The sequence below is a fragment of the Nomascus leucogenys genome, chromosome 8 (assembly GCF_006542625.1).
Source record: "Nomascus leucogenys isolate Asia chromosome 8, Asia_NLE_v1, whole genome shotgun sequence".
Classification (NCBI taxonomy): Eukaryota; Metazoa; Chordata; class Mammalia; order Primates; family Hylobatidae; genus Nomascus; species Nomascus leucogenys.
This window is the reverse complement of record NC_044388.1, coordinates 18,094,033-18,116,766: the sequence shown is the minus strand read 5'-3', so window position 1 is coordinate 18,116,766 and position 22,734 is coordinate 18,094,033. Positions and strand designations below refer to the sequence as shown.

The following is a 22,734-nucleotide window of genomic DNA, read 5'->3' as shown; positions in this document are numbered from 1 at the left end:
TGAGATACCATCTCACACCAGTTAGAATGGCAATCATTAAAAAGTCAGGAAACAACAGGTGCTGGAGAGGATGTGGAGAAATAGGAACACTTTTACACTGTTGGTAGGACTGTAAACTAGTTCAACCATTGTGGAAGTCAGTGTGGCGATGCCTCAGGGATCTAGAACTAGAAATACCATTTGACCCAGCCATCCCATTACTGGGTATATACCCAAAGGATTATAAAACATGCTACTATAAAGACACATGCACACGTATGTTTATTGCGGCACTATTCACAATAGCAAAGACTTGGAACCAACCCAAATGTTCAACAATGATAGATTGGATTAAGAAAATGTGGCACACATACACCATGGAATACTACGCAGCCATAAAAAATGATGAGTTCATGTCCTTTGTAGGGACATGGATGAAGCTGGAAACCATCATTCTCAGCAAACTATCGCAAGGACAAAAAACCAAACACCACATGTTGTCACTCATAGGTGGGAAGTGAACAATGAGAACACATGGACACAGGAAGGGGAACATCACACACTCGGGCCTGTTGTGGGTGGGGGGAGGGGGGAGAGATAGCACTAGGAGATATACCTAATGTTAAATGACGAGTTAATGGGTGCTGCACACCAACATGGCACATGTATACATATGTAACAAACCTGCATGTTGTGCACATGTACCCTAAAACTTAAAGTATAATTAAAAAAAACAAAAAAACCCACATGCATTAAATTGACCAAGAGATGTCCCACTGCAATCAGATTACAAGTATGTTGGGCAAAATTATCTGTCCCATTTTTCCCCCAAATACATGACTTATTCTCTATATTACATCTGAGAGAGAAAAACCACTTTCTCTACCCTTCTGGGCATTTGCTCCATAATCTTATTAAATAAAATAACAAAACTATTATACTAAAAATAAATTTTCATTAAAAGACAAATACAAGCATTTTCATAAATACAAGTTAAAAATGTAATGTTTTTCAAGTAGAACATTTTATCATGCATCAAAAATCTATAACAGGCTGGGCACAGTGGCTCACGCCTGTAATCCCAACACTTTGGGAAGCTGAGGTGGGTGGATCACCTGAGGCCAGGAGTTCGAGACCTGCCTGGCCAACATGGCGAAACCCCGTCTCTACTAAAAATACAAAAAATTAGCCAGGCATGGTGGTGGGCGCCTGTAATCCCAGCTACTTGGCAGGCTGAGGCAGGAGAATTGCCTGAACCTGGGAGGCAGAGGCTGCAGTAAGTGAGCTAAGATTGCGCCACTGCACTCCAGCCTGGGCAACAAGAGCAAAACTCCGTCTCAAAAAAACAAAAAAACAAAACTCTGGTATGTGCACTGACATTAGACAACAAAGACCCTTAATTCAGGTTAAACACATTTATTTTATATCAATCAAAAATAACTAGCAGTTTTAGAATTTTTAGAGTTTATTTTTTTCAAATGCAAATCTCTCCCTCTTGCCTCTTCTGGAACTCTAATCACACATATTTTAGAACTAAATGGTCCCTAGGATTGTTCATTTCTTTACATCTTTTCTTCATATTGGGCAATTTCTATTGTCTATCTTAAAGTTCGTTAATTCTTTCCTCTGTTATCTCCATTATGTTATTAAGCCCAGTCAGTGAATTTCTTTTCAGATATTTTACCTTTAAGTTCTGATATTTCTACTTGGTTATTTTTTATGTTTTCTATTTCTCTTCTGATATTTCTTATCATTTTATTTTTCTTGACCTCAATGAGCACATTTATAATAGCTGCCTTAAGTCCTTGTCTGATGATTCCAACATTTGAATCATTTGGGTGTTGGCCTTTCCCCTTGAAAATGAGTCATGTTTTCCTTATTCTTCATTGGTTGAGCAATTTTAGATTGTATTCTGGACACTGTGATTTTTTTTTGTTTGTTTTGAAACTCTGGATTCTGTCGTATTCCTCCACAGGATGTTGATGGTTTTGTTTTGACAGGCAATTAACTTAGGTAGAGTAAAACTGCAGAGTCTATCACAATTCAGGTGGATGGGAAATCAAATTTCAGCGTAGTTCTTATTATTTAGCTGCAAGGTGCTTTGAGTTTGCCCTGCACATTACTTTCATTCAGGAGTTAGCCAGAGACCCAAGCAAAGTTTCCACATGAAAGCTGGAGGTCCCCTTTTCTGGCTTTTTCCTTCCCAGGAATACCCACCTCATTTCCCAGCAGTGATGGCTGCCCTAGACACTCTCCTCTGGTTCCTCAGGACACAGAGATCTGAGTTTTCTAAAGAAGCTTTAGCTTTCCTGTTCTACACTGTTTCCTCAGGCTAAAGTCTAAAAATGAAAAACTCACCCTGTGCCCACCTCACTTTCCAAATTTTGACTCCCCTACAAAATCAGCTTGCCTTTGTTTACTTCCCTGAGAATTTCAGGCAGGGAGGTATGTATGTATGTATGTATGTATGTATGTATGCATGCATGTATGTATTTTGTAGCTTTTTAGCTGTTATCTGTGGGAAGGTTAATCTTAAGCACTTACTCCACCAGACTAGCAGTAGAACTCCCCCAGAGTTCTTACCTTTAAACTTTGCCAAAAATCAGGTCTTCACTTACCCAGTGTTATAATTTCTTATAATTCATTAATATTTGAATACAAATATACATTTTTATTCATGACAAATACATGAGTTTTATTTATCAGCTGAAGTTTGAGAAATGCAATGCTCACTTCAAAATGATCACATAAGCAGAATTAGAAATCTTAGCTCTAAAATTTCAAAACCAATAAAACCAAGAGCTTAAAATTCTAATCTCCTCCATTATTCCATATGATAAATAACATAAGTAAAGTAAAATATAGTTAAGATTGAACTGCAATGGCTTTGAAACTGTCGCTTATAATTTAGATTCCTTCAAATTTAATGGAATCTATGTTTTAATCAGTTCAGAAAGGACCATCCTCATTTGTACTAATGAGAAAAGATCCCCCATTCACATATTTCAAAGTTAAGTTTTAAAAATCTTAAATGTCATATTCTTCACAGTAACTCTATTTGGCTTTCCTAATTTATCCAAATGTCTAACTTTTCAAATTGTTCATCATTGTTTATATTTACAAGAATATGTCCTTTTGATTTTATAGATGCTAACAGGTAAAGAAACTGCTATGCTCTGAATGTATGTGTCCCTCCCTAGAAGTCATGTTTTGGAATCCTAACCCCCAAGCTGATTTTATGTGGAGAGGAAGCCTTTGGCAGGTGATTAGGTCCCAAAGGAGGTGATTAAGTGATTAAAATGCAATTAGTGTATTTATCAAAGAGGGCTGAGGGAGCTTGGTCACCTTTTTCACTATATGAGGACAGAACAAGAAGGTGCCATCTATGAACCAGAATGCAGGCCCTCACCAGGCACTAACTCTACTGGTGCCTTGTTCTTGGACTTTTCAGCCTCTAGAACCATGAGAAATACATTTTTGTTGTTTAGAAGTCACCTAATTAATGGTGTTGTGTAATAGTGGCCTGAATGGACTATGACAAAATTCCACTAATCTAAGGACCAACCCAAAAAACATTAGGATGATTTAATGGCAGATGACAATACTTACGTTTCATTGTGGATCTTACCTGAATGACTTATCTGGAAATGTTCAGTTGGGGGAATCTTTTATCCCTGGCTATGCAATAATATGCAATCATGCTTTGATTCTTAGTTAGAAATTATAGAGGAAGAATCATTTACAGAGTGTTCACTTCTAATTTTTTTTTTTTTTTTTTGAGACAGAGTCTCGCTCTGTCACCCAGGCTGGAGTGCAGTGGTGCGATCTCGGCTCACTGCAAGCTCCGCCTCCCAGGTTCACGCCATTCTCCTGCCTCAGCCTCTCCGAGTAGCTGGGACTACAGGCGCCCGCCACCACGCCCGGCTAATTTTTTGTATTTTTAGTAGAGACGGGGTTTCACCGTGGTCTTTATCTCCTGACCTCAAGATCCGCCCACCTCAGCCTCCCAAAGTGCTGGGATTACAAGCGTGAGCCACCGCAATTTTTCAACTGGATATTTTTCTACTTGGGACTATCTTTGAGGTTTTAGTTGTAGGAAGCCTTGGCCAGTGCCTCTCTAGATGCCTACAGGCTGAAGGATCGAAGCTACTTGCCCCACATAATGCATTGTGTGGGCATACTCCATGGTGGGCATACTTCTGAAAATCAGATTAGGACATAACAACATGACTGGAGGTTCATTTTCATTAGAAATATTTTCTTTAAAAAAAACCAAACTTTTATTTTAGGTTTGGGGGTAAATGAGAAGGTTTGTTACATAGGTGAACTTGTGTCACTAGGGTTTGTTGCACAGATTATTTCACCACCCAGGTATTAAGCCCAGTACCCAATGGTTATCTTTTCTGCTCCTTTCCCTCCTCCCACCCTCCACCCTCAAGCAGACCTCTGTGTCTGTTGTTTCCTTCTTTGTGTTCGTAAGTTCTCATCATTTAGTTACCACTTAGAAGTGAGAACATGTGGTATTTGTTCTTGTGTTAGTTTGCTAAGGATAATAGCCTCCAGCTCCATCCATGTTCCTGCAAAAGACATGATCTCATTCTTTTTAATGACTGCATAGTATTCCATGGTGTATATGTACCACATATTCTTTATCCAATCTGTCATTGATGGGCATTTAGGTTGGTTCCATTGTGAATAGTGCTGCAATGAACATTCACATGCATGTGTCTTTATGGTAGAATAATTTCTGTTCCTTTGGGTATATACCCAGTAATGGGATTGCTGGGTTGAATGATAGTTCTGGGTTTTTTGTTTTTGTTTTTGGATTTTTTTGAGACAGTCTCACTCTGTTGCCAAGGCTGGAGTAGAGTGGCATGATCTCAGCTCACTGCAATCTCCCTGCTCCCAGGTTAAAGTGATTCTCATGCCTTGGCCTCCTGAGTAGCTGGGATTATAGGCATGGCCACCATGCTTGGCTAATTTTTGTATTTTGGGGTTTTGTCATGTTGGCCAGGCTGGTCTCAAACTCCTGGCCTCAAGTGATCCTCCCACCTCAGCCTCCCAAAGTGCTGGGATTACAGGCATGATCCACCGTGCCTGGCCAGTAGTTCTGTATTTAGCTCTCTGGGGAATCTCCATACTGCCTTCCACAAAGGTTGAACTAATTCACACTCCCACCAACAGTGTATTAAGTGTTCCTTGTTTTCTACAACCTCACCAGCATCTGTTATTTTTTGACTTTTTAATAATAGCCATCCTGACTGGTGTGAGATGGTATCTCATTGTGATTTTGATTTGCATTTCTCTAATGATCAGTGATATTGAGCTTTCTTTCATATTTTGTTGGCTGCATATGTATCTTCCTTTGAAAAGTTTCTGTTCATGTCATTCGCCCACTTTTTAATGAGATTGTTTTTCTCTTGTAAATTTGTTCAAGTTCCTTATAGATGCTGGATATTGGACCTTTGTCAGATACATAGTTTGCAAATATTTTCTTCCATTCTGTAGGTTGTCTGCTCACTCTACTGATAGTTTCTTTTGCTGTTCAGAAGCTCTTAAGTTTAATTAGATCTCACTTGTCAATTTTCGCTTTTGCTGTGATTGCCTTTGGTGTCTTTCTCATGTACCCTTCGCCCATCCCTATGTCTAGGACAGTATTGCCTAGGTCGTCTTCCAGGGTTTTTATAGTTTGGGGTTTTACATTTAAGTCTCCAATTCATTTTGAATTAACTTTTGTATATGGTGTAAGGTAGGGGTCCAGCTTCAATTTTCTGCATATGGCTAGCCAGTTATCCCAGCACTGCCTATAGAATAGGGAGTCTTTTCCCCACTGCTTGTTTTTGTCAGCCTTGTCAAAGATCAGATGGTCATAGGTGAGCAGCCTTATTTCTGGGCTCTCTATTCTGTTCCATTGGTCTATGTGCCCATTTTTAGAGATATTTTTCTTTCTCTACTTTCCATTCTGGCAATCAAGAACATTTGGGTAAATCTTTCAAGGTTTCACTGATGCTAGCTATCCAGCATCAGTGAGCTGAAGTAAAATCTTCTAATTCCTTTGAACCCTGGTCTAAAGCCCTCTTTTCTGAATATTCAGAATACATAATTTTTTATCTAATATTTCCCAATATTACTTCTTACCTCATTCATTCTATCATTTAAAAATGTTGGCTGGGCATGATGACTCATATCTGTAATCCCAGAATTTTGGGAGGCTGAAGTGGCACGATCGCTTGAGCCCAAGAGTTTGAAACCAGCCTGGGCAACCTAGTGATACCTTGTTTATATAAAAAAAATTTAAAAATTAGCCAAGCATGGTGCAGCACACCTGTAGTCCCAGCTACTCGGGATGTTGAGATGGGAGGACTGCTTGAGCCCCAGGAAGTCAAGGTTGCAGTGAGCCATGATCATGCCCCTGCATTCTAGACTGGGCAATAGAGTGAGACATTGTCTCAAAACAAAGGAAACAAACAAAAATGTTGTCACAGCCTTATATAGATGCCCAAAAGATTTCAGATACCAGGTAAATTTTGAAGAAACTCAAGAAACAAGGCAAATAATTCTTTGATTCTGTCTTCCACAATCTTATATGGAGAAAAATTAATATTCTAAAAAATACAATTTTTAAGTTGGATGTCTGTTGTGATTATTAAGTAGAGGAAGTAAGGGTGAATACATAGTTTGTAGAATTTGAAATATTTGTATTTAACAATGATGTTTCAGAAAAATGAGAAAAACCCTTCCCAAAGATATCATCTCCCCTTAGCTACAAGCAGAATTTGGCAAGTGCAGCAGTTGAAACAACCTTCTTTTATAGACAGTTTTGCTTGTTTGTGTCATTTTAGTTAACAAACAGGATACCCAATGTCATAAATAAAATATATTAGAGGAAATCTGAATAGACCGGAGAACATTTAAACATATATGCTGTGTCACAGGCCTTCATGAATGAAAACAGATGGCCTAGATAAAGTAATTTTGTTTTTAATCCAGACACTGTGGTATTTCAAGGCTGTTCAAGTGCCAGGATTAAGTCAGGCTTAAAATTACATCTCCCTGATGTTAGTTGATGATTTTTAATTTCTTAGGCTTTTACCCACAAAATCATTTTCTAACAAAAGGAGAGATGATAGGTGGATTGTCATGTTTTTTTTTGTGTATAGTGTGGTTTGTAACAATTAAGAAAGTGATGTAAACAATTACATATCATGAAGCACAGATAGCCATCCACAAATTCTCAAGGCCGTTTCTTCTACCAACATTGAATTTCTGAGATAGAACACTTGAACTTTATTTGGTTTTAGGTTTAATACTAACAATTCAAATTAGAGTAAGTACTATTTTACAACAAAATTTCCCTTATAAGTGTTAGGGAGGATTCCCTCTTTTTATATCGATTGGAATAGTTTCAGAAGGAATGGTACCAGTTCCTCCTTGTACTTCTGGTAGAATTCTGCTGTGAATCCATCAGGTCCTGGACTCTTTTTGGTTGGTAAGCTATTGATTATTGCCACAATTTCAGAGCCTGTTGTTGGCCTGTTCAGAGATTCAACTTCTTCCTGGTTTAGTCTTGGGAGGGTGTATTTGACGAGGAATTTATCCATTTCTTCTAGATTTTCTAGTTTATTTGCGTAGAGGTGTTTGTAGTATTCTCTGATGGTAGTTTGTATTTCTGTGGGATCGGTGGTGATATCCCCTTTATCATTTTTTATTGCATCTATTTGATTCTTCTCTCTTTTCTTCTTTATTAGTCTTGCTAGCGGTCTATCAATTTTGTTGATCTTTTCAAAAAAACAGCTCCTGGATTCATTAATTTTTTGAAGGGTTTTTTGTGTCTCTATTTCCTTCAGTTCTGCTCTGATTTTAGTTATTTCTAGCCTTCTGCTAGCTTTTGAATGTGTCTGCTCTTGCTTTTCTAGTTCTTTTAATTGTGATGTTAGGGTGTCAATTTTGGATCTTTCCTGCTTTCTTTTGTGGGCATTTAGTGCTATAAATTTCCCGCTACACACTGCTTTGAATGCGTCCCAGAGATTCTGGTATGTTGTGTCTTTGTTCTCGTTGGTTTCAAACAACATCTTTATTTCTGCCTTCATTTCATTATGTACCCAGTAGTCATTCAGGAGCAGGTTGTTCAGTTTCCATGTAGTTGAGTGGTTTTGAGTGAGTTTCTTAATCCTGAGTTCTAGTTTAATTGCACTGTGGTCTGAGAGAGAGTTTGTTATAATTTCTGTTCTTTTACATTTGCTGAGGAGAACTTTACTTCAAACTATGTGGTCAATTTTGGAATAGGTGTGGTGTGGTGCTAAAAAAATGTATATTCTGTTGATTTGGGGTGGAGAGTTCTGTAGATGTCTATTAGGTCCACTTTGTGCAGAGCTGAGTTCAATTCCTGGATATCCTTGTTAACTTTCTGTCTCGTTGATCTGTCTAATGTTGACAGTGGGGTGTTAAAATCTCCCATTATTATTGTGTGGGAGTTTAAGTCTCTTTGTAGGTCACTCAGGACTTGCTTTATGAATCTGGGTGCTCCTGTGTTGGGTGCATATATTTAGGATAGTTAGCTCTTCTTGTTGAATTGATCCCTTTACCATTATGTAATGGACTTCTTTGTCTCTTTTGATTTTTGTTGGTTTAAAGTCTGTTTTATCAGAGACTAGGATTGCAACCCTGCCTTTTTTTGTTTTCCATTTGCTTGGCAGATCTTCCTCCATCCCTTTAGTTTGAGTCTATGTGTGTCTCTGCACGTGAGATGGGTTTCCTGAATACAGCACACTGATGGGTCTTGACTCCTTATCCAATTTGCCAGTCTGTGTCTTTTAATTGGAGCATTTAGCCCATTTACATTTAAAGTTAATATTGTTATGTGTGAATTTGATCCTGTCATTATGATGTTAGTTGGTTATTTTGCTTGTTAATTGATGCAGTTCCTTCCTAGCATCCATGGTCTTTACAATTTGGCATGTTTTTGCAGTAGCTGGTACTAGTTATTCCTTTCCATGTTTAGTGCTTCCTTCAGGAGCTCTTTTAGGGCAGGCCTGGTGGTGACAAAATCACTCAGCATTTGCTTGTCTGTAAAGTATTTTATTTCTCCTTCACTTATGAAGCTTAGTTTGGCTGTATATGAAATTCTGGGTTGAAAATTCTTTTCTTTAAGAATGTTGAATATCAGCCCCCACTCTCTTCTGGCTTGTAGAATTTCTGCCAAGAGATCAGCTGTTGGTCTGATGGGCTTCCCTTTGTGGGTAACCCAACCTTTCTCTCTGGCCGCTGTTAACATTTTTTCCTTCATTTCAACTTTGGTGAATCTGACAATTATGTTTCTTGGAGTTGCTCTTCTCGAGGAGTATCTTTGTGGCGTTCTCTGTATTTCCTGAATCTGAATGTTGGCCTGCCTTGCTAGATTGGGGAAGTTCTCCTGGATAATATCTTGCAGAGTGTTTTCCAACTTGGTTCCATTCTCCCCATCACTTTCAGGTACACCAATCAGATGCAGGTTTGGTCTTTTCATATAGTCCCATATTTCTTGGATGCTTTGTTCGTTTCTTTTTATTCTTTTTTCTCTAAACTTCCCTTCTCGCTTCATTTCATTCATTTCATCTTCCATCACTGATACCCTTTCTTCCAGTTGATCGCATTGGCTACTGAGGCTTCTGCAATCTTCACATAGTTCTCAAAACTTGGCTTTCAGCTCCATCAGCTCCTTTAAGCCCTTCTCTGCATTGGTTACCTTAGTTATACATTCATCTATTTTTTTTTCAAAGTTTTTAACTTCTTTGCTATTGGTTTGAATTTCCTCCCATAGCTCAGAGTAGTTTGATCGTCTGAAGACTTCTTCTCTCAACTCGTCAAAGTCATTCTCCAACCAGCTTTGTTCTGTTGCTGGTGAGGAACTGCGTTCCTTTGGAGGAGGAGAGCTGCTCTGCTTTTTAGAGTTTCCAGTGTTTCTGCTCTGTTTTCTCCCCATCTTTGTAGGTTTTTCTACTTTTGGTCTTTGATGATGGTGATGTACAGATGGGTTTTTGGTGTGGGTGTCTTTTCTGTTTGTTAGTTTTCCTTCTGCCAGACAGGACCCTCAGCTGCAGGTCTGTTGGAGTTTGCTAGAGGTCCACTCCAGACCCTGTTTGGCTGGGTGTCAGCAGCAACGGCTGCAGAACAGAGGATTTTTGTGAGTCCGCAAATTCAGCTGTCTGATCGTTCCTCTGGAAGTTTTGTCTCAGAGGAGTACCTGGCCGAGTGAGGTGTCAGTCTGTCCCTACTGGGGGGTGCCTCCCAGTTAGGCTGCTTGGGGGTCAGGGACCCACTTTAGGAGGCAGTCTGCCCATTCTCAGATCTCCAGCTATGTGCTGGGAGAACCACTACTCTCTTCAAAGCTGTCAGACAGGGACATTTAAGTCTGCAGAGGTTCCTGCTGTCTTTTTGTTTGTGTGTGCCCTGCCCCCAGAGGTGGAGCCTACAGAGGCAGGCAAGCCTCCTTGAGCTGTGGTGGGCTCCACCCAGTTCGAGCTTCCTGGCTGCTTTGTTTACCTAAGCAAGCCTGGGCAATGGCAGGCGCCCCTCCCCCAGCCTGGCTGCCGCCTTGCAGTTTGATCTCAGACTGCTGTGCTAGCAATCAGCAAGACTCCGTGGGTGTAGGACCCTCCGAGCCAGGTGCGGGACACAATCTCCCGGTGTGCCATTTTCCAAGCCCGTTGGAAAAGTGCAGTATTAGGGTGGGAGTGACCCAATTTTCCATGTGCTGTCTGTTACCCCTTTCTTTGACTAGGAAAGGGAACTCCCTGACCCCTTGCGCTTCCTGAGTGAGGCAATGCCTCGCCCTGCTTTGGCTCGCGCACGGTGTGCTGCACCGACTGTCCTGCACCCACTGTTTGGCACTCCCTAGTGAGATGAACCCGGTACCTCAGATGGAAATGCAGAAATCACCCGTCTTCTGCGTCGCTCACACTGGGAGCTGTAGACCGGAACTGTTTCTATTCGGCCATCTTGGCTCCACCCCCTGGAAACCATCATTCTCAGTAAACTATCGCACAGACAAAAAACCAAACACCGCATGTTCTCACTCATAGGTGGGAATTGAACAATGAGAACACATGGACACAGGAAGGGGAACATCACACTCTGGGGACTGTTGTGGGGTGGGGGGAGGGGTGAGGGGCAGCATTAGGAGATACACCTAATGCTAAATGACGAGTTAATGGGTGCAGCACACCAACATGGCACATGGATACATATGTAACAAACCTGCACATTGTGCACATGTACCCTAAAACTTAAAGTATAATAATAATAATTAAAAAAAAGAAAATAAACTTTCATAGTCTTAAAAAAAAAATTTCCCTTATATGAAAAAAGATGTTCATTGTACAATCCCACAGTTAAAGAAAAAAAATTCCCATGTGTTCTCTTAGAGTGTGTGTTATTTTTAACAGGGAAATCTTCAAAATTCACTGAATCCATCTCTAGATTTACATCTAAATAATAAGAATTAAGTAATAATGTTACAAGCTGCTGCTATTACTGTTGTTACTATAGAAAATGGTTAGATCAAAATAAATCCCAAATAGATCAGAGTTGAAAATTAAAAAAATCAAGACATAAAAAACTAGAAGAAAAACAATATAATATTTATCAAATCTCTGGGTGAGAAAGGATTTTAAAACTTAAAAATGATAAATGAAATCAAAATCAAAAGACAAAGATCAATTGGTTTGTCTATATAAAACTGTTGTACATTAGAAAATAAAATTAAAAAGCAAAAAAAATTGGGGGGGGAATATTTCAACATTTATGACAAAATGTATGCAATACTTAGCTCCCTAAATTATAAAGAACACCTAAAAATCAGTATACAGATGGGCAAAGAACACAACTGCAAAAAGAGGAAATAAGAATAATAAAAGAGGTTTTTAAAATTGCTTAACTTTACCACTAATCAAATAAACGTGGAGTACAGCAATAATGAAAACATTCAAAAGCAGTTTATTATCCAGTATTCCACACATGCCTGGCAAGGGTAGGTAATGGGTGCTGAATTTGTTACAAGTCATTTAGAAAGCAAAGTGGTAGTAAAACAACACATTCTATTGGCAATATTTTTGAAAAACAGACACTTCTATACATTATTGGTAGAGAACAAAGTAATACCATCCCTATGGAATACAATTTGGCAATATTCATCAAAATTACAGATTCATCCTAGCACTTTTGTTGGCCGGGATGGGCGGATTGTTTGAGTCTAGGAGTTGGAGACCAGCCTGGGCAACATAACAAAATGACAGTACAAGAGAAAGGATGAGAAGTGGGTGTGGGGAGAGAGATTCTTCAAGAACAAGAGACATTGCTATGTTAGGGTAGGGAGGTTAAGAGTAGGAACCAATTTATGGTAAGCAGCAAAATGGAATCATAGTCAGTTCTTAGGAATATGAGAAGTAGAAGAGAGCTAAAGAAGCATCAAGTCAGTACTTTGAAAAGTTGCCTAAGGTGAGTGATGCTTCTGCCTGCCCTCCAAGCTACATGATTATTTCACGTATTTTGCCAAATCTCCCTATTACCACTGTCTCTCCTAGTTCTATCAGGAGAAAAGGGAAAAAACAGGAAAAGGCCAGCCAGCCAGCTAGTTTCACCATGATTCATACACTATGATTTATACACAGCATTCATACACACGCTACCAGAGGAAGCTGCTCAATCCTGAGATCCCCTATGCCTCAAGGGCTTTGTATGTGTCTGAATTAGCAAAAACAATGTGTAAATTCAAAAGATGTAAAGATTATAGCATTACAACCGATTTGCAATAAAGGAATCCCATTTACAAAAAAGCTTATGGTTGTTGGGGGTGGGGTAAATAAAGGAAAGGGATAGATACTTTTGAATCTATAAAAGAGTATCAAGATTCTATAATAGATGGCATCATAAAATAACAAAGAGATATAAGAGCTAAGATGATAAAATAGACTAAAGATCTGAATTTAGAATTCCAGCTCCATTGCTAAACTTTATGTCTGTGGAGGATAAGTTACTTAAACATCAGTCGATTGATTCATGAATTTAATTATTATTCATTAAGCTGGTACCATGAGTAAGGTACCAAGCCAAATGCTGAGGATACAGCAGGGTATAAGATAGCTATGGAAGATAGAAAATTTAAATAAGTACCAACAATACAGTGAAAAGACTATAGAAGAGTAGGTATATCTGATCTAATCTGAAAGAGTTATGGAAGGCTTCCTGGATTAATGTTAAGGTCAGACCTAAATCTGAATTGTAAATAGGAGTTGGGGAACTAATATAGGGTGGGAAGAGTGCTCTAGACAGGAGTAATAGTACTTGCAAATGCCTACAAGTCAGTATTGTGTATCATATAGAAAGATCAAAGAGATTATTACCTGATAATTATGGAGGCTGCAGTTGCAGACCAGTTGTTAGATAATAATCAAAGTGGACAGTAGAATTTTTTTATTAATTCAAAATATTTTTGAGTAGTCATTATGTACCAGGCATTATTCTTGGTACTCAGGATATATCAATGAACAAAGCAAACAAAAGTCCCCGTTCTGATGAAGCTTATGTTCTAATACAGGGTGAAAGACAATTTACAGCAATCACAGCATAAATGATATGGTGCATTAGAACGTGATAAGTGCTATGGGTCTGGTGGACTGGGAGTCCAGATGGGTGAGGGTTATTTTAAGTAGAGTCGTCAAGAATTGCCTCAGTGAGCTGGTGGTGATTGGGCAAAGACCTGAAAGAGAAGAGGAAGTGAGCTTTGCAATTACTAAGACAGAGCACATTCCAGGCAGACAGAAGAGCCAGCACAAAGGCCCTGATAGGCTTGTGACTGGTATGCTCTCAAACAGCAAGAAGCTGGGTGTGGCAGAACAAGTAGGCAAAGGGGTGAGTAGTGTGAAATGAGGTCAGAGAGACAATGAGGGATGGAGGCAGACCTTGTGGGATCTTGTAGGCTACTATGAGAATTCATGATGAAGCAATTGCAATAGAAGCAAAAATTGACAAATGGGACCTAATTAAACTGAAGAGCTTCTGCACAGCAAAAGAAACTATCAACAGAGTAAACAGACAACCTACAGAATGGGAGAAAATCTTTGCAAACTATGCATCTGACAAAGGTCTAATATCCAGCATCTATAAGAAATTTAAATTTACAATTAAAAACAACCCTATTAAAAAGTGGGCAAAGGATGTGAACAGACACTTCTCAAAAGAAGACATACATACCGCCAACAATCATATGAAAAAAAGCTAAATATCACTGATCATTAGAGAAATGCAAATCAAAATCACAGTGAGATACCATCTCACACCAGTCAAAATGGCTATTATTAAAAACTCAAAAAATTACAGATGCTGGTGAGGTTGTGAAGAAAAAGGAGCACTTACAAACTATTGGTGGGAGTGTAAATTAGTTCAATCATTGTAGAAAACAGTGTGGCAATTCCTCAAAGACCTAAAGACAGAAATATCATTCAAGCCAACAATTCCATTACTGGGTATATACCCAAAGGAATATAAATTATTCCATTATAAAGACACATGCATGCATGTGTTCATTGCAGCACTATGTACAATAGCAAAGACATGGAATCAACCTAAATGCCCATCAATGATAGACTGGACGAAGAAAATGTGGTACTTATACAGCATGGAATACTATGTAGCCATAAAAAAGAATGAGATCATGTTCTTTGCAGGCACGTGGATGGAGCTGGAGGCCATTATCCTTAGCAAACTAACACAGGGACAGAAAGCCAAATACTGCATGTTCTCACTTATAAGTGGGAGCTAAGATGAGAACACATGGACACATGGAGGGGAACACACTGGGGCCTATCAAAGGGTAGAGGGTGGTAGAGAAAGAGGATCAGGAAAAATAACTAATGGGTACTAGGCTCAATATCTGGGTGATAAAATAATTTGCACAACAAACTCCCATGATGCATGTTTACCTGTGTAACAAACCTGCATGTGTACCCCTGAACTTAAAAGTATTTTTTTAAAAAAAGAGAAAAAAAGAAAAAATGGCATGGGTCTGAAATAATTTCTGCAGGTGGAGACTGAGCCTGGCCTTGCATGAAAAAATAGATAACTGCCATGCAAATTTGAGGAAAGCCAAGTTCAAATAGACCATGAGGGCCAAATCAGCATAAATTTCTCTTCTTTCTCTAACTTATTTGTGTGGAAATGTGGAAAAAATAAACAGCCTCCCAGACTGAAGGATTTTGAAGGTTCATATTCTAGCTTTGGGAAAAAAGGTAACAAGAAAGCAAGAGAGTTTAAAGCCATGGGAAAATACACTGGGACAAGGATAGAGAAAGTACAGTGAAGCCAGGAAGAGTCTAGTAGTTTAAATAAATATTAAATGATGTGGCATAAAAATGTTAAATTCTATTGCAAATACCTAATGATTACTTATAATTTAATCTTTGATAATTTAGTCTTCAAAAAGATATTTTTCTTGGTTAAAATCATATTTGCTTTCTTTCTTAGGCAAAATAACTTTAGAGAGTATTTCTCTAGATGCTACCTACAAGTGCTGCCTAGATGCCCTCAGGTGGATTCTCCTTCTGGTTCAGCAGTCAGTAGCTCAGCTGCAGGCATTTCTTGTCCCCTTTGACTAAGTGGAAACTTTGAAAGGTCTATAGTTTTTTTAAAAAGATGGATTTTTTCAAATTTGTAACCTAAACCACTTAAGAAGTTGAATTTAACTTCACAGATGGTTTTACAGGAAATAAAAGATCAAGTGCTCACAAGGTTAAATTTCAGGAAAGCCTTCTTGGATACAAGATAAAGGCGGGGTGTAAAGTGAAAACAAAAGTAGCTGGAATTAGGTCATTTGATTTTATACTCTGTACTCAAGACTGCTCCTCTCTGCCGACTGCAACAGGTTGGTACTTTATTTCTTTTCTTATTCTGACTTGAATATTTTTTTTAAGCCCAAAGACCTTGTATATTTACTTATATAGAGGGAGTCTTGATGCATAAAAGTTTAAATGCTTACTTGTAAAAAAAAAAAAAAAAGAGTTACTTGAAAATAGCTGTACACTTTAACCTTAAATGAAAATCTTAATATAGCAAGAAGAAAATATGATTTTAAATACCATTACTTGTCGGTAAAACTTTGTTACAGACAAAATAGGTTTTATTATACCACTTTTATTAACTTCCTTTTACAAGTACTGATTTTTTTTTGTTCTCATAGTAATTATAAAGACACTTAAAAGCATGTCTATATATCTGCCAGAAGGATCATTTCTGCAAATAATTCCATTTCTACTCTTTTTTACTCACATTTTTAGTAAGATTAATTTTTACTTAAAAATTCCCTTCTTTAATATATTATAATATTTGGCCATACTATTCCTTATCATCAGGTTCAAGATTTTCTGATGAAAGAGAAAGGAAGAACAAGGTTCATATTGTGTTAATAATTAATGCATAAGAACATGAAGACCAGAGTAGTCTTCCAGATTGGAACTTTTTAAGTAACTTTAATGATAAAAAGAGTCATTTAAAAAAGTTGGCACCCGGTTTTTAAATAATGAAAACAATTCTTCTACGTGGTATCTTTCTTCAGAGCCTTCTTTTCTTTGCTATATTCGTTCAAAAAAAGTTAGCAAACATAAGAACATTTCTTTTGAAAATGTACTATAAGTTGGCACACTGTTTTAAAAATAATATTTTCATTATTGATTCTATAAGAATATTTGAGATACTTCAGAGGACAAAAACAACCCAAGGAAAATAGAAAGGCTAAAGAAAAAGGAAAAAAAATTCAGCACTATAATAAAAACACTGAAAGTCATTATTTTATACATTCCAAAACTTATGAATTCTGTGCAAGCTTATCTTAATACTACGGGGTGCTAGTAGCCAACATAGTGCAGTAACAATGTTGACATGGAAGATTGCTGGCATACCATCTATCCATTCTAGAGTAACAGCTTTATACCTGTTGGCAAAACCTTTAATTTGACAAATATTTACTGAGAAGCTACTTTGTGCCAGGCACATTAACAAGATTTTATTTACAAACACAAATCAAATAGGTCATGCTTTGAGGAACTTAAAACCTAGAGGAACAAGGTAGTATGGGAAACACACCCTTTCCACAGAATGGATCCGTTCTCTGAGGGGTATGTAGAGATTGCTAATACATCAGGAAAGTCTTCTGGGGAGGTGGCATCTGCATTTATTGAGTAGGAATTGGCCCTTCCAGGGAACGGCAGGAAATCGTATGGTAGATAAAGGAACAGAATGAGCAATGATGTAGACAGACGCTGCCGCATGGTGGGTGCCAGCCCACTGCTGAGAAACTAGTCCTGTCACTGTCTCTAGTGTGGACACAGAGTAGGGAGAGGTGGCAGGAGCCATGGATGGCACCGCATTATGAAGGGAGCCTTGGGTGTTATGCTAAGGAGCTTGGATTGTGGCTTTCAGGTGAAGAGATGTGTCTTCCAGATGAGGAACAAAACAGAGGAGAGGCAGATTGGCAATTTAGATATCAAATACTCTGGTGGAAATAAGAAAAACGTTTTTGACAAGGAGGTATTGAGGAGGAGTAACAACAGGATGTCAGTTAGAAAGATACTGCTTGGCTAGGTGCAGTGGCTCATGCCTGTTACCCCAACTCTTTGCAAGGCCAAGGCAGGTAGATTGCTTGAACCCAGGAGTTTGAGACCAGCCTTGGCAACCTGGTAAAACCCCGTCTCTATCAAAAATACAAAAGTTAAACAGTCTCATAACCTGGTCAATAAATAAATAAATAAATAAATGGATTAAAATTTAAAAATAGGCTGGGCTCGGTGGCTCACGCCTGTAATCTCAGCACTTTGGGAGGCCGAGGCAGGCGGATCACAAGGTCAGGAGTGCAAGACCAGTCTGGCCAACATAGTGAAACCCCATCTCTACTAAAAATAGAAAAAATTAGCCAGGCATGGTGGTGTGTACCTGTAATCCCAGCTACTTGGGAGGCTGAGGCAGGAGAATTGCATGAACCCGGGAGGTGGAGGTTGCAGTGAGCCGAGATTGTGCCACTGCATTCCAGCCTGGTCAACAGAATGAGACTCCATCTCAAAAAAAAAATTAAATATTAAATATTAAAAAAGAAAGATATTGCAGTAGGCTAGGTGAGAAACATAATAGCTGAACTGTGCAAATGTGTGGAAGAGTGCAGATTAAGAGGAGAAGACAGATTCAAGACCTATTTGGAAGGCAGAATCAGAACTTGGGAACTGATTGGTAATCAGGGATGAAGGTAAGAGAGAAGACAAGAATGAAGCAGGCTTACAGCTTAGATGATTAGAGGATAGTGGTGCTACTAAAAAACAGTATACAATAAGCAAGTAGTGACCAGTTTTGGAGGGAAGTTGGCTAAAGGAGATCTTGTTTTATAAAAGGCAACTAGTGAAATTTAGTGCAAATGCTGAGAGAATTTATTTAACTTATTTAAATTAAATTTATAAATAACATCAAAATAAAAAATAAATTTAAATAAACCAAGTAATTTACTATTTTCATTTTTATTAAATTTGTTATAGATATACTTTTACGATTCACAAAATTATGTATGTAAAAATTATAACACTATTCTTTTTAGTTAAAATCTAATTAAATTTTCATATTTTAAAAATCATTTTTACATAAAAGTCTTCACTTTTATTTAGGATTTAATGATTAAGAAAATTCTCCAGGGCATTATGTTTATTGTCCTGTTTGAATCCCAGCTCTTTCACACAGAACTGTACAAGCAAAGCTTGAGTAACTAATCCTGGGGTCATATTCCAATGTGGCTCCCATTAAAGCATTTCAAAGAGTGCTAGATTCAGGCTCACATATGTTACAGCAACAGGCTATATTCTAGGGAAAGAACAAAACAGCTTGATAAAAACTGTTTCCTTTTAAGCATATTTAGACAAATATCTATCCTGTATTCTTTTTGCCATCTAGATTGGAGCCATGGCTTTGGAACAGAACCAGTCAACAGATTATTATTATGAGGAAAATGAAATGAATGGCACTTATGACTACAGTCAATATGAATTGATCTGTATCAAAGAAGATGTCAGAGAATTTGCAAAAGTTTTCCTCCCTGTATTCCTCACAATAGCTTTTGTCATTGGACTTGCAGGCAATTCCATGGTAGTGGCAATTTATGCCTATTACAAGAAACAGAGAACCAAAACAGATGTGTACATCCTGAATTTGGCTGTAGCAGATTTACTCCTTCTATTCACTCTGCCTTTTTGGGCTGTTAATGCAGTTCATGGGTGGGTTTTAGGGAAAATAATGTGCAAAATAACTTCAGCCTTGTACACACTAAACTTTGTCTCTGGAATGCAGTTTCTGGCTTGTATCAGCATAGACAGATATGTGGCAGTAACTAAAGTTCCCAGCCAATCAGGAGTGGGAAAACCATGCTGGATCATCTGTTTCTGTGTCTGGATGGTTGCCATCTTGCTGAGCATACCCCAGCTGGTTTTTTATACAGTAAATGACAATGCTAGGTGCATTCCCATTTTTCCCCGCTACCTAGGAACATCAATGAAAGCATCGATTCAAATGCTAGAGATCTGCATCGGATTTGTAGTACCCTTTCTTATTATGGGGGTGTGCTACTTTATCACGGCAAGGACACTCATGAAGATGCCAAACATTAAAATATCTCGACCCCTAAAAGTTCTGCTCACAGTCGTTATAGTCTTCATTGTCACTCAGCTGCCTTATAACATTGTCAAGTTCTGCCGAGCCATAGACATCATCTACTCCCTGATCACCAACTGCAACATGAGCAAACGCATGGACATTGCCATCCAAATCACAGAAAGCATCGCACTCTTTCACAGCTGCCTCAACCCAATCCTTTATGTTTTTATGGGAGCATCTTTCAAAAACTACGTTATGAAAGTGGCCAAGAAATATGGGTCCTGGAGAAGACAGAGACAAAGTGTGGAGGAGTTTCCTTTTGATTCTGAGGGTCCTACAGAGCCAACCAGTACTTTTAGCATTTAAAGGTAAAACTGCTCTGCCTTTTGCTTGGATACATATGAATGATGCTTTCCCCTCAAATAAAACATCTGCATTATTCTGAAACTCAAATCTCAGACGCCGTGGTCACAACTTATAATAAAAAATGGGTTGGGGGAAGGGGGAGAAATAAAAGCCAAGAAGAGGAAACAAGATAATTAATGTACAAAACATGAAAATTAAAATGAACAATATAGGAAAATAATTGTAACAGGCATAAGTGAATAAGAACACTCTGCTATAAAGAAGAAGAGCTTTGTGGTGATAATTTTGTATCTTGGTTGCAGTGGTGGTTATATAAATCTACACAAGTGATAAAATGACACAGAACTGTATACACACATTGTACCAATTTCAATTTCCTGGTTTTGACATTATAGCATAATTATGTAAGATGGAACCACTGGGGGAAACTGGGTGAAGGGTACCCAGGACCACTCTGTACCATCTTTGTAACTTCCTGTGAATTTATAATAATTTCAAAATAAAAGAAGTTAAAAAAACAAACAAACCCACTATGCTATAAGTTAAGCCATCTAAAATAGATTATTAAAGAGGTTCATGTTAAAAGGCATTTATAATTATTTTTAATTACCTAAGTTTTAATACAAGAACGATTTCTCTGCATAATTTTAGTACTTGAGTAAGTATGCAGCAGAACTCCAACTATCTTTTTTTTCCTGTTTTTTTAATTTGTAAGTAATTTTATAAAACCCACCTCCTCCAAAAAAGCAATAAAAAAACAAACAAACTATAATAAGCTTTTCTGATTCTTTTCAAAACATTCCTGGTAAGTTCCTAAAGACATAATTTGCTTCTATGATGTCAACTTTCTTACTAATAACTGGTTATCATGACAAATGTTAGGTTTATCATATACAGTCTAGGTGTAATCCTCAGACTATCATTTTCATCTGGGTTCCAATTTCTTAACTTCCTAAAGAACTCATCCATTTATATGAGTCTACCACTGCCGATTGACTAAAAAATATATTATCCCATGCATAAAATGTCCTATTTTCATTTAAACACTTTATTTTTGAGTAATAAAAATATGTACCACAATAAATTATTGTTAATTAACATGAACAGCTTATCTTTTTAAAAAAATATTTGCTGTAAATTATTATAATCCATGTAATATGCTCCTACTAAAATTAAATTTTGCTAGCAATTACACTGGTCAAAAATAGTATGCAATAATGAATTTTATCTCTAAAACTACAAAAAATGACATGTTTTCTGCTCTTAAACATCACCTAACCAACATATGTTATTTTAAAATTACTTTTTCTTTCAACCACTATTTCTAAGTTTGAAAATGCTTTCACATGCAGAATTAATTAATTATTTTTTTGATTTTTTTTTGAGACAGAGTTTTGCTCTTGTTGCCCAGGGTGAAGTGCAGTGGTACCATCTCAGCATACGTCAACTTCCGCCACCTGGGGTCAAGCAAGTCTCCTGCCTCAGCCTCCTGAGTAGCTGGGATTACAGGTGCCTGCCACCATGCCTGGCTAATTTTGTATTTTTAGTAGAAACAGGGCTTCACCATGTTGGCCAGGTTGGTCTTGAACTCCTTGCCTCAGGTGATCCACCTGCCTCAGCCTCCCAAAGTGCTGGGATTACAGTTCTGAGCCACTGCGCCTGGCCTACACATGCAGAATTTAAAGAATTATGATCATGAAACTGATCACTACGTATCATAGCAATATTCTAGCATAGCATCTGGCACAAAGGATCAATGTGTTAGGTGAAAAAATTAGGCTGAACACTCACCACTGCTCCACCATTTCTTGCCATTAATTACATAGCTATCTTCATCTCGTTGGATGCTGCATTCAATATTTGTGGCATCACTTGAAGCTACATCAGGTTCTATAAATAAACAAAAGCTGAATTTGCAGGCAGGCAGATATCATCAGTAGACTTAGATAAGGATATGAAAACTTTAAAAACAAAGGCATCTTTATCTTTTCCAATGTCCTTTCACTCCCCATTCCACCCTGCTTTTCCCATAACCTACACACAGTAGGTATTCAATACATGTGCACTGAAAGAATGAGTGAATGAATGAAGTATACTGAACATTGGGGATCAGTATTTTGACTTGTATTTTTGGGTTCCTCACTGATATATGAGTTGGGATACAACCCAGTCCTTTCTCCAATCGGCAAATGTAGATAAAAGTAATGTTTTCTACTTCTCACAATGGAGATATGTACTAAATATTGATTGGCAAGACAGATTCCCCCCCATATAGTTTACTTTCTTAAGCAATTTCTAATGTGCCTTGCAAATTCCATCAGGAATGCTTTCACTGATTTATATACTTTGCATTCTTTAAAGCCTGTTCAACACTTAAGGTCTTAAGAAAGTTGTCCATGGGACACCCTTAGACAACTGCTTTACTGCATGACACTTCAGAACTGTCTAGCTCTCAATCATAGCAATCTGCACTTGCTAATATGACACCCCTTTAAATGAGTCCTTCAGATATCCCATGTGTTCTGTTCCTAAAACTTAAGATTTGCTTTTTTTTTTTCTTTTTTAGAAAAAGGGCTGTGTATTCTACTTATTTTGTAAACCCCACCTAGTGCTTTGTAGACAACACATCCTACTGTAGGTATTCAATAAATGCCTATTACTGATTTAAATGGAGATCAGTTCTGCTATTATAGTAGTCCCCTGTTATCTGTAGTTTTGCTATCTGAGGTTTCAGTT

The 22,734-nt window shown here is 37.9% G+C and overlaps 2 protein-coding genes across 2 annotated transcripts in view; one reads left to right on the top strand and one right to left on the bottom strand.

Moving 5' to 3' along the window:
- The window catches only part of ACAD11 (acyl-CoA dehydrogenase family member 11), a 101,321-nt gene that overhangs the window by 26,696 nt on the left and 51,891 nt on the right, over positions 1–22,734 (bottom strand). The window contains exon 13 of the mRNA XM_003265228.4: positions 21,790–21,888. Coding sequence (XP_003265276.1) covers positions 21,790–21,888 — 99 coding nt within the window. The remainder of the gene's footprint in view (positions 1–21,789; positions 21,889–22,734) is intronic.
- Positions 15,698–20,770, top strand: ACKR4 (atypical chemokine receptor 4). The gene is made up of 2 exons (XM_003265229.2): positions 15,698–15,874; positions 18,937–20,770. Exon 2 carries the CDS (start codon positions 18,946–18,948, stop codon positions 19,996–19,998), a length of 1,053 nt encoding a protein of 350 aa, XP_003265277.1. The 5' UTR covers positions 15,698–15,874; positions 18,937–18,945; the 3' UTR covers positions 19,999–20,770.